Here is an 11,463-nt window from a genome sequence, read left to right as displayed (position 1 = left end):
CCTCTCCAGGGTGACCGGTGCTTGCTGCCCTTCTCCCTTGGGAGCCGGCAGAGGCTCAGCACAGCCGGGCAGGGGGCAGCCAGCGTGGCTGTGACTCGCCCAGGCGCGCAGTAGCCCCAGATCTGGGGAGGAGAGCTGAGGACTCAGTCTGCCGTCCTAGCCCCACATCAGCCCGTGCTGAGCTGCTGCCCAACCGTGAGACGGCACAGCTTGGGCAGGGATGGGAGCCGGGTCTCCAGCCTGGATGGTGTGGAGAAGTGGGCGACCCAGGAGGACGGGCCCTGAGCTTGGGAGAGTGGCCTGGCTGAACTTCCTGGCACTGACACCAGGGGTGGCTTCTGCCCTGGAGGAGCCCCCCAGTCGGTAGGGAGACCACATAGGTTGCTCAGGGGATTCGCAGCCTCTGGGCCCCAACTCTACTTCCTGCCTCCACTGCACTCCACTGTGCTGGGGTGCTCGTGGGCAATGTGGCCCTCAGGTCACTGGGCCTCTGGTGGGGGGCCCAATGGATGAGGTGGCAGCTGGGCCACCTCAGATGCTCCATCTTCTGTGAGCTTCTGCCCTGCCTAAAAATCACCATTGATGGGGGAACTGAGGCCAAATCTGGGAGCCCTCTGAGCCTCAGGGTCCTCATCTTTGAAATGCGCTGATTCTCTAGCCCTAGTGGGTGTGTGGAGGAGGGCTGAGTTTGAGTCTAAGGAAGGTCAGAGGAAGGGATTCAGCAGAAGGCCGGGGTCTTCCTCAGGCCATGCCAGGGAGAAGGGCCCAGGAGACCCCAGCCTCATGTTGCCCTCCAGGAGGAGGCTTTCTGTCCCCTGCACTCCCCTCCATGGCCCTGGGCAGACCTGAGGGACCAGGGTTGGGTTGGCTATGTGGCCCTGGGCACACAATGCCTCCTCCTGCCCAAGGGACCTGCAGCTACTGGGCCCTGTATAAATTCCTCCTTAATTTCCCAGGAGCCCCTGCACAGCGAGAAAAGTTAGTGCTACATACAGGCCAGGGTGGGGCAGGGCAGGGTGCAGGCAGGGCCAGGGCCAGGGCCGTCCTCAGAGCCACCACCAGGCCCTCTGCAGCTGGGCCACAGCTCCATGCAAGGCCTGTGGGGCGGGCGGGGTGGTGCCGCTGGACGCCCAGGCCCTGAAGTACACGCGGTGGTGGCCCAGGGAGTTGGTGGAGGGAGAGGACTGTGGACGGCGGTGGGTGTGGAGGGGGCCCCACGCACCGCGCGCCCCATGGAGTGCCCAGGTGGCGCCTATTTCATGCCGCTGCGCAGCACCTGGTTGGCTGCGATGAGCATGACGCTGATGATGAAGGCGATGGCGAAGGCGCAGATCAGGCTCTTGCGCACGCACGTCTGACGGATCTGCTGGTTGGAGCAGGCTGTGGCCACCCGCCACCGGGGAGCACCAGAGAGAGAAGGGGACAGCCAAGTGACGGACTCAGGGGCCGTCTGCCCTTCTGCACGTGGGCTCGTCCCGCGGGGCACACGGGGACGCAAGGTTTGGGGCAGGCAAGGAGGCCCTCAGTCCCCCTCTGCAAGCCCCTGGTTCCTCCCCTGCCCGAGCAGTTGGCCCGCCCGTGGGGTCCCGGGGTGGGTCACTCACTCTCCACGTCCACGGGGCACTCCTCCGCTGTGCCTAGGTGGCTCTCCTCCTCCGTCATGATGATGTTCTCAATATCCTTCATGGACAGGTGCTCACAGAAGGTGTCGTAGAGCAGCCGCTTCAGCTCGTCCACGGTCAGCTTTTGCATGTCACACTTGGGTGGGGGGAGACACAGCGCTCTGGCCACCAGCACCACCACAGTCCCCCCCGCCCAGCACCTGCAGCCACACAAGCCAGTGACAAGCCTCCAGATTCTGGAGGGCTGGGAACCACTCACTCCATTCTCTGAGTCCTCGACCAACACCAGCCTCCCCAGGGAACCCCATGGCCCGCTGGGAGACAAGACGTCCAGTGGACAGAGCCTGGGGGTGTCATCCCCCCCTTTATGGTGTGGGCCCCACCCTTCACTGGCCCAGTACAGCCCTTCACTGTGCACACAGCCCTGGGCCCCAATCAGCCAGGGAGTACCTTCCAGAAGACGGTGTCGAAGTCAGTGCCGTGGAATTTCTCTGGGATCCCCGAGGTGGAGAGCTTGGGTCCCAGAAGGGTCACGAACTCCTCGAAGTCCACTTGGCCATCACCTAGAGCGGGCACAGTTCCAGTCAGCTGGTGAGGCTGCACCTGGGCACCTTGGGACCTCAGGCAGGTCCCCTCCTCAGAGCCTGATGTGCCAGTCTCTGGGCTGATGCTGAAGCCACCGCGTGTGCTGAGGCCCCACCTGACAAGGTGGGGAGTGGGGGGGGGGGGCGCACAGCAGGTGGGCCCTGAGCAGGCCTTGCGTGTGGGAGACACATTTCCCTCTGAACCCTACATGGCTTCCCAGCACCCTGCTGCTGTCCCGGAGCAGGGGTGGGGCCGGACATCCTCCCCACCACACAGACAGGAAATGAAGCTCAGGATGGGGGACCGCCTGCCCAGGTCATCACCTGCTCTCTGGGTGGAGAGGAGGTGGGGGAGGCAGCCAGAGGAGGATGAGCGGAGGGCACTGGGCATTACTGGTTCTTATGAGTTTTTCCTTGATTAAATGCCAGGTGGCAAATATTTACAACTAAATTGACTTTTTATTTTTGGTGATGGGAAATGGGGTATTTAGTATATCCGTTCTGCTTTCCTGTACTTTAAAAATTTTTTGGAACACAGAGTGAGAGGGGCAGAATCTCCAACCTTTGGGTATGGCTGGGGCTGTCACACTCTCTCTAGCCTCAATTCTCCAGGCTGAGAAATGGGGCCAGACCTGGCTGCAAACCCAAGCCATGGGCTTGGAAGGCTGGCTGGGAGTGGGGAGAGTGAGAGGCCCCCTATGGGCTCAGGCCCCAGACTTGCCCCCCACCACCAGGTGAGGGGTGAGGAAACAGCCAGGGGGCAAGGCTCACCATCCATGTCCAGCCGCTGGATGATAACCTCCAGCTCCACCTCGTTGGGCATGTATCCCAGGGAGCGCATGGCCGTGCCCAGCTCCTGCTTGGAGATGAAGCCATTGCCATCGCGGTCGAAGACTTTGAAGGCCTCTCGGATCTCTGTGGGAGGAGCAGAGCAGGTCAAGACCTCACTCCTGTCCCCAACAGCCCACTCCCCAGACCTCCAGGATCCCAGATGCCACATCCTGAGACCGGGATGGAGAATCCCCCCTTCCCCTCTAGAGCCCGAAGGTCTGGTCAGAGAGAACTGGCAGGTGGCTCAAGAGTCCACTACAGCGCTGCCTCCCTGGAGCTCAGGCCAAGCAGGCAGCAAAGGTGCCCAGGCCCCGCGGCAGTGACAAGACCGCCCCGGGGGTCTCCGGCTCCGCGTGCCAGGCTCCCACAGCCTCTTCAGGCGTGCTCACGACGACCCCGTGTGGCCGATACCACGGGTCCCACGGTGCAGGGGAGGACGCCGGGCTAGGCAGCCAGGCTTCTGTGAGCTGCCGTAAGCTTCCCTGCCTACCACCCCCCCTCCATCCCCCTCCCATCATCCCCATCGCACTTCCTCCCCAGGCTCAGCTCCTTAACACCAGCCAGCACTCATTAATGGCGGCTCCGGGCTAATGGGCTGACAGCTCAGTGCAGACTGCCTCCCAGATGGAGCCCAAGGTTTGGGGGAAGAGAGAGGAGGGCTGGAGCAGCCCCAGGCCAGCTCAGGTGCAGGGGGTCACTCCCCGCCATTGTATGGAGGGGGAGACAGGCCTGAGGACCTGGGTGACTCAGGGGTGGGGAGCAAGGCACTGGGCTGGGAGCCTGGGAACAAGCAACCCAGTGAGTGACCTTGGGCCAGCCTCAGTCTTACCCACAGTAAAATGGGCGGTAATGGTGTAAGGATGAAAGGGTTTTACCAAGGACATCCAGGAACTGTTGAGGGTTGAAGGGTCCTAACCTCTCCCCAGTTCACCCTTTTTTCACCTCTTTTTCTCTGTTTGCTGTCCCTTCATTGTTACTCAGCCCAAGAAGGGTCCTACAGAACATTTCCCATTGATGGGGAGTGAATTTCTACCCACTCCCACCCTCTCTGCTCCAGCTCCCGGGGGTCTCCTTGTTCAATTCGCGGGCAGAGGTGAGCTCATGTGCGTGCGTGGGAGCGTGCGTGCGAGCGTGCGTGCGTGCATTTGGAAGGAGAGACAGATGAGATGCTCCATGCTGCCTGCCTGGAAAATGAGGCCCAGAGAGGCTAGGTGGCCAGTGTGGGGTCAGGGCTGTTTCTGGTGAGGGCAGGAGTTAGGCTGGCCCAGGCCTGGCCTAGAGGGTCTGTGAGCCCCTGAAACTGACTGTGGGATCCTGCACCTTGGGGTCATCCCCTGATTCTGCTGGACCCACTATAGCCCAGAGAGGGTGGCCATGTGTCCCAAGCCACACGGCAAGGTGGCTTGGGCTGAAGCCCCAAACTTCATCAGGCTCTTCCCACCTGGCATCTATAGCCAATGCCTGGAGGTTCCAGTTGACATGCAGGCCAAGACAGAGTCAGTGGGCCACACCTGAGTTGCCTAGGCCCCCAGACCCTCTGACTCTGGACCACCCCCTACCCATCCCAGGCAGGTCCTGAGAACCTGGTCTCCTAACCAGTGGCCCCTTGGCCAGGAGAGCAGCTGGGAAGGGAGATCTGGGCCAGGCCCAGAGGCTTCTATAAACCCTGGACTCTGGGAACTCCAGGCCAACTCCCACCTGAATTTTCCAGGGCCACGGAGGAGGTAGTGAGCTCCCCATCCCCAGAGGTGTGTGAGCAGAGGCCCAGCAGTTACAGAGGCTGTTGAGGGAATTCCAATCACCTGGGAGTCTTTGGGTTCAGAGGAGGGCACTGACCATGCAGCCAGGCACACCCTCTGCCCAGCCCTCCACACACACACTTAGGTTTCTGGCTGGCACTGTTGGTCTCCTGACCCAGCCATGGGCTCTGCCCACCTCAGTCATGGTGGGCACCAGGGCTGCTCCACCTCCAGGCCTTTGTATATGAGGCTCCTTTTGCTTGGAATGCTCTTCCCTTCACCATGGTGAATTCTGATACATCCCTGGTTCCCAGCGTGGATGGCATCACCTCCCTGGAGCCCCCCCCCCCGCCCCCCCAGCTGACTCTGGCCCTCCTCTGGGCTCCCACAGACCCCACTCTTCCCCCAAGGATTCCTTCCTGACCACATCAGATTGTGAACTATGAGACGCCATGAGAGCAGGAGCCAGGTCAGTCTTGTTCACCGCTGTGTCCCCGCTCCCTGGAACGGTGCCTGTCATTCAAGCGTAACCGTTTGCTAATAAGTGGTTAAGTGAATGAATGACTGATTCAGGGAGCCACCCATCTGGAGCACGCACACAAAGGAGCTGACCAGAAGTTCATGCTCCACTTGGTGTGGGGTCATCGCTCAGAGCCCATTTACCCTTAGTTTACAAATGATCCTAGTAAGGGCAGGCGTTTGCTTTCTACTCCCCAAGCAGGCAAGAAGCAGGAAGGGAGGCTGAGGATGCCGCTTGTCTCCTTGTGCAGTCCCTAAGGACCCCCTCACTCCATGGGCCACCCAGTGGAGGGGGATCAAGCCGAAGTCAGGGGTGGGGGAACCATCCTCAGACCCACCCAGGTCAGGGGCTGGTTTGGGGAACCCAAGGCAGGCACCCCATCCTTCTGGGTGCTTGGTTGGGAGAGCTCAGGGTGGGATGGCAAAACCCTGGACCTGCAGTGGGTGCTGGCTCTCCCCTGCAATGAATTGGGGTCCAGGCTGTCCCTCCCACACTGACAGGGGCCAGGTGTGGCTCCCAGAGCCCAGGGCTGCTTCAACTGGAGCCCCTGATCTCCTAAAAGTCCTGAGAAAATGCACAGGAGACAGTGGAGGGCAGGTGAATCTTGGGCTCCGTGGGCAGGCGACAGGCCCAGGGGCAGCCCTTTCTCAGGCAGGACTAACCTTCCAAGACCACTAGATCAATCCAAAGACCGCCACCTCCTCATTCATGTGTCGCCTCAGCCACTCCTCCCTGGCACGCCTGGCTCACAACCTCAGTCTTACTCTGTGTCCTCGCCCTTGCTCAGAGCTGTGACCCAGCACCAGCTGATTTCTGAGGCCAAGTTCGGGGATCACCTTCTCGGCCAGAGAATCAGCACTAAGTCACACAGATTCAGGGTCAGAGCCCAGCTCTCCCACATCCTGGTCGGGTGCCTTTGAGTGGGTGTTTGCTCACCTGTACAATGGGGCTGCGGAAATGACTAAATAAGAAAATCAAGCATGTAAGTGCTTGGCTGGGGCTGGGCCTGGCTCAGAACACGATGCTATAAATCAGAACATCCCAGACGTTCTGGCAGAGCCGGAAGGAGAGGGAGGACTAGGGGAGCTTCAAGCACCAGGCCGGCCTTCCTGTTTGCTGGTGCCAAGACTCGGGGGCCCGGGCTTGAAGTCTGGCTTTGCCACTCAGCAGCCGAGTGACCTCCCTCTCTGAACCTCAAGAGCCTCGCCTGTGAGATGGGAACGTGACTCTTGCCCCATCTCTGAAGCCTGGACTCTGCTGGGGGCTCCCAGAGTGGGGTGGGTGTCCTGTTGCTGCTGCCGCCATCGGCACATCCCAGCTGGGCACGTTTCCCCGAAAGCCTCACTCTGTTCGCTCCCCACGAGGCCAGGGAAAGCCTGCCGTGCTCCACGTTGGCATGGGGAAGCCTGGCCCAGGCAAGGGCTGGCAGGGCCTCTGGGTTTCCGGGCCGACACTGGTCCCTACCTGCCACCTCCAGCCTGACGCCCTCAATCCCCTCCCCGGCCCAAGAAGCTGCGTTAGGGCCTGAGTCCCCAACCGCCCCCAAGGGATGCCAGCACTGTCAGGGAGCCAGAGTCCAGAGAGGGGGTGCGTGGGCTGGAGGTCACTTTGAGGGGGGCAGTGTCTGTCCTCTGCGGCGACAGCCACTCTCCGCGGCATTGGCACCGCACCCCAGCACTTTGGCCTCCCTGAGATTCCAGCCTGACAGAGGCGGCTGCTGGGCTCGCAGAGAAGAGGGGCAGGAAAAGGGACTCCTCTGCCCCCCCATACCCCGAACGCCCCCGTTTGGCCACTCTCATTGCAGGCTCCACCATCTGACTGAGCAGGTCAAGTGTCAAGCCCAGACCTCTGCCCTGGTGGTTGTCTGCCTGTCCGTCCGTCTTCCTCCTCCCCTCTCAGAGGGAGGGCCAGTCTAGGGCTTGCAGCTGCCCCAATTCCCACCCTCAGGTGCTCAAGCCCGTCGATGCCACTGGGGTCAGCCTCAGCACTGCCACAGGCCAGGGGAGCTCTGCTGTGTGCATCTCAGGGAGAATCTGGGAGATCCTATACCTCCACCTCAAGGGAGGCTGGAGGACCCAGACCAGCTCTGCCGAGCCACGTCTACCCTGCCAACTGCCATCCAGGGGTCCCCAGGTGCCTCTGCCAGACCTTCAAGGCCGTTTCCACCCACCCTCTCCCCCAGCCTGCCTTTCTGGCCTGGCCCCCCTGCATATCCCGTGTTCCTTCCTCATGGGCCTTCCCTGACCCCCACCCCTCAGCCTCCCTGCTACTGCGTCCCGGTCCCCGAGTCCCCACTGCATGCCAGGCCCTGTGCTGAGCACTTTCATCACATCCTCTGTCACTGGCAGCCCTGGGGAGGGGCAATGTCAACCCCCTTTTACAGATGGAGAAACCGAGGCAAGAGAGGCAAGTGATTGCCCAAGGTCACTCCATAAATTGAGGGAGCAGAGAACTCGAACCCACCACTGCTTGGCTAGGAAGCCCTCACCTTAACCGGTGCTCTCCACCTCCCTCCCTAGTCCTCCTCCCCCCTCGGACTCACCACCCCCTGGATTTCTGCAGGCAGGCACATACTGTCTGTAGCATTTCATCCCAAGCTACCAGGCTCCCTCTCCTCGGCATGTGTGGCTCCCCCAGTGATGGGCATCCTCCCAGCAAAGAGCCTGGGCCTTACCCACACTACCCTGGGGCGGGAGCACTGATGAGGCACTGGGGAGGTGGAGGGGGCAGAGGGGGGATCTGTGCTGTGGATGGTCACCCTTCCCACCCACCCCTGGCACTCAAGGCCCACTGGGGCCTGCAGAGACTTGGTCTCCTAGGAGAAGGGCTTCCAGAGTGCCTGCAGCCAACAAGGGGGCCGATCACAGAGGACTTCCTGTCTTCATCCATGGCTGCCCGCAGGCCGGGAGATGGGCTGGGGCCACCAGGCATCTGCTTGCTCCATGACGCCCCCCCCGCCCACCCCAGGGAGGGCTCTGTCCTTCAGATGCCCCCTGTGCCAGGTCCTTCTGCTTCACAGGGCCCAGGAGAAGTGGACAGGAGAGAAGCAGGGAGTGCGTTTTGGTGTGGCTGGTGACTAACGTTCCTGGGCTCCTGCCAGCATGTCCGCCATGCGGTCCAAGGGGAGCCTGCGGCCTCTTTGCCCCTGGACTGCCCGCCCTGTGCCCTGCTCACCCCTGCACCCCAGCCTCCTCAGCTTCTCCCCTTCCTTGGGGTCTGTACTCCAGGGCTGGGAGATCAGGAGAGGAGGGACAACTGAGGCCCATAGCAGGGCTGCCAGGGTCATGGTGGGGTGCTGGGAGCAAGGGGAGGGAATGAGGGGAAAGCTGCCGGTGTAGGGGGACAATGTTTACCCTTGCCCGCGTAGCCAGGAGGAAGGTGTGGGTGAGGGTCTGTGGAGGGGAAACTGGTAGAGGTTTGCAGTGGCCCAGGGCAGGAGAAGACAGCGTTAGGGAAGAGAAGCCTATGCCCATCCCCGCCCTCTTGTCCCTCATCATACTCCCTCCTTTTCCCAAGCCCTGGATGAGACTTTTTGTTCCTGGGCTTCGGCGGAGACAGGGCAGGGACTTGGGCTTTGGAATTCAAGGCCAGAGACCCAGTAGCGGCACCCATCCATCCGTCCTGCCCACCTCAAACATCAGGCTCCATTTCCATGGCTCTCCCAACCTCTGGAGGCTTTTGGGGGGACTTGCTGAGAAGCAGGCGGCTCATAGTCTGTGGTGCAGTGCGGGGGTGGGGGTGGGGTGGGGTGGGGGTAGCTGCCTTCTCCCCTTGATCTTCCCCCTGATCCCATCTGACTCCCCCAGGATCTGCTCCCTCCAGGGCTGGGGGATGAGGTTGGATCTCTCTCCATGGCTTGTGCTCCCACCATCATCCCTGACTGTGCTGGTGTCTCAGCTGCACCCCCCAAAGGCCCTGTTGAGTCCCAGATCACAGAGACCCCTGGACCTAAGGTACCTGAAGAGAGGCCCAGCTTCTGGGTGATCGCAGCCCCTCCCCCAACAGCAGACAAGCAGATCCCAGGGGGCCAAGACTCCCATCAGCCCAGAGCCCCTCACTCCACTCCATATGGGACCCCAGGAGGTCTGGGGGGAGGGAAAACCTGAGCACCTGTCCTTAGCCCAGTAGGGAAAGAGCTCACAGGCCCCAGGGGTCTCATCGCTCCTCAGAAGCCTCTGTCTAGGGACCCTGGCCTCTGCCATCTGCTCTGATCTCGCCTAGCCTGCTGCCTAAGGTCCCCATTCATGTCCAGAGGTGGAGGGACTCCAGGGGGACAGATTTAGGTCCCGGCCTCTCTGCCTTTCCCTACCAGGCTTGGTTATCTCAACCAAGCCGCCCAATCTGGCCACTTGTTGTCGCCACCACCTCCCGGGCCGCCTTCCTGGCGCTCCAGGCTGGGGGTCCCCGCAGGGCTGTAGGGAAGGGGCTACGGCCGTAAGAGGGGCTGCGGGCATCCCGGGAGCCGGCAGGAGCAGGGCAGTCGCCCTCTCCCCTTCTCTCGCTGCCCGAGCAGACTGGATTTTAAAAGCGACACGAGCGGAATGTCAATGCCAGCGCAGAGCCGCGGGCGGCCGCCGCGGAGGGGATCAAGATGCGGGTGCTCTGGCCGGGCCGGCGGAGGGGACACAGCTCAGACCCCCCAACCCAACCCGCCGCGTTGCCGCACCGTCACCGCGGATTGCGCGGCCCCGTGACCCCGCTGCAGGGCCCGGCAAGTTTCCGCAGCGCGGGGGACCACGCGGGCAGGGGCTGGGCCGCCCCTCCGCCTTGGCGACCCCCACCGCGGCGCCCAGAGGTGCGAACTCGTCCTGCCTCCCCGCGCAGCTGTTCGCTGGAGTGCCCACCTGGCAAGCGGCACCTGCAGACAGCCCCCCGCCCCTGCGCCCCTAGACCGCGCTTCACCTGGGCGCACAGGTAGGAGGGCCAGCGGGCGGAGGTCCCGGCGGGGCACTCACCCTCGAGCTCGTCCTCAGGGATGTCCACGGGGCGCTGCTCCGACAGCAGGTTGGGCACGGTGTAGATGCCCCGGTACATCAACGCCGCCGTCACCGGGTGGAACGGCATCTTGGAGGCTCCGCGCCCGCCCGCCCGCCGCAAACTTTGAGGTCGGGGCTCATGGGCCGGCGGCGGCCCCGGGGGCGGCTGGAGCGGGCAGGGCGCGCGGCTGCGGAGGGCGGCCCGGCGGCGGCAGTGGCGGCGAGGCGGGGGGCGCCCCTCCGGGGGCCTAGCGCCCCCGCGCCCCGGGCCGCCGGTCCATGCCGTCCCCTCCCTCGTCGGGCTCCCGGCCGGGGCCCCGCAGGGGCCGCGGGGGCGGCGCCGCTCGGGCCTCTCCGCTCGGGCCGCTGCGCGCTACGCCGGCCGTTCCCGCTCCTCGGTGCCCCGCGCGCTCCGCGCTGCTCGCCGCCCGCTGGTCCGCTCGCCGGCGCGGCCGCCCGGCCCGCCGCTCCGGTTCTCGCAGCCTCCCCTGCTCGCTCGCTCGCTCTGTGCCGCGCTGGCTGCGCTCCCCGCCTCCCCCGCCCGCCGCCCGCCCCCTTCGCGCTCCCCCCACCAACCCAGCCCGCCCCTTCCCGCCGCCGGCCCCTGTGCGGCCGCCCGTCGCCCGCCGGGGATTCCTTCTCCCTTTTGTCTCGGGCTCCCCTTTCTCCCTGAGGAGGATAACTTGCCCCCCCAGCGCCCATACAAACCAAGTCCGCAGCCACCAGGATTAAATTAAGGTGGGGGTGGGGCCCTTCCAGCCCCTTGGCTGGCCCCCACCCCCATGAACTGAGAGCTAGGAACTGAGGATCAGATAACTGGCAGCGAGGGGAGGTCTGCCCCAGGCGCCTGGGTCCTCGAAGAGAATCACACAGTGTTGGCGCCAGGAGAGGCTCCAAAGTGGGGAAACTGAGGCTGAGAGAGAAGGGCGTTGACCAAGGTCATGGGGCAGGGCCGGCAGGCAGGAGCTGGGGACAGCTCTGGGGCAGGCTTCCCTGCCCTGTGGCTGAGACCGCGCACCTGACCTTGCCTCCAACAGTGGAGCCTCCTTCCCAAGCCCTCACCACTGCTCAGCCTGCAGAGAGGGAGCCAGGCCCCAGAGGCAGTGCGGGACACAGAGGTGGCTGCGTGCCTGTAGGGACTGGTGTGAGGCTTTGTCAGTTCACATAGCTCCAGGTTAGACCTAATACTTG

The 11,463-nt window shown here is 63.3% G+C and overlaps 1 protein-coding gene across 1 annotated transcript; it reads right to left on the bottom strand.

Moving 5' to 3' along the window:
* Window positions 1-86: 86 nt before the first annotated feature.
* On the bottom strand, window positions 87-10,360 carry CABP7 (calcium binding protein 7). The gene is made up of 5 exons (XM_060029442.1): window positions 10,252-10,360; window positions 2,978-3,121; window positions 2,073-2,185; window positions 1,605-1,758; window positions 87-1,380 (listed from the first exon to the last, which is right to left on the bottom strand). The coding sequence occupies exons 1-5, from the start codon at window positions 10,358-10,360 to the stop codon at window positions 1,253-1,255; spliced, it is 648 nt and encodes a 215-aa protein (XP_059885425.1). The 3' UTR covers window positions 87-1,252.
* Between the last annotated feature and the right edge of the window lie 1,103 nt (window positions 10,361-11,463).

Source organism: Delphinus delphis, chromosome 13 (genome assembly GCF_949987515.2).
Source record: "Delphinus delphis chromosome 13, mDelDel1.2, whole genome shotgun sequence".
Taxonomy (NCBI): Eukaryota; Metazoa; Chordata; class Mammalia; order Artiodactyla; family Delphinidae; genus Delphinus; species Delphinus delphis.
Note: the sequence above shows the minus strand (reverse complement) of the source record. Positions and strands in the feature narration are given on the sequence as shown.

Bases quoted from the DNA above. Each gene is read 5' to 3' on its own strand.
- CABP7 (XM_060029442.1), bottom strand. From the start codon at position 10,360: ATGCCGTTCCACCCGGTGACGGCGGCGTTGATGTACCGGGGCATCTAC. The intron at 2,186-2,977 runs GTGAGCCTTGCC...TGCCCGCTCTAG, and splicing joins CCAGCGGCTGGACATGGATG to GTGATGGCCAAGTGGACTTC. The intron at 1,381-1,604 runs GTGAGTGACCCA...GGGTGGCCACAG, and splicing joins GTGCCCCGTGGACGTGGAGA to CCTGCTCCAACCAGCAGATC.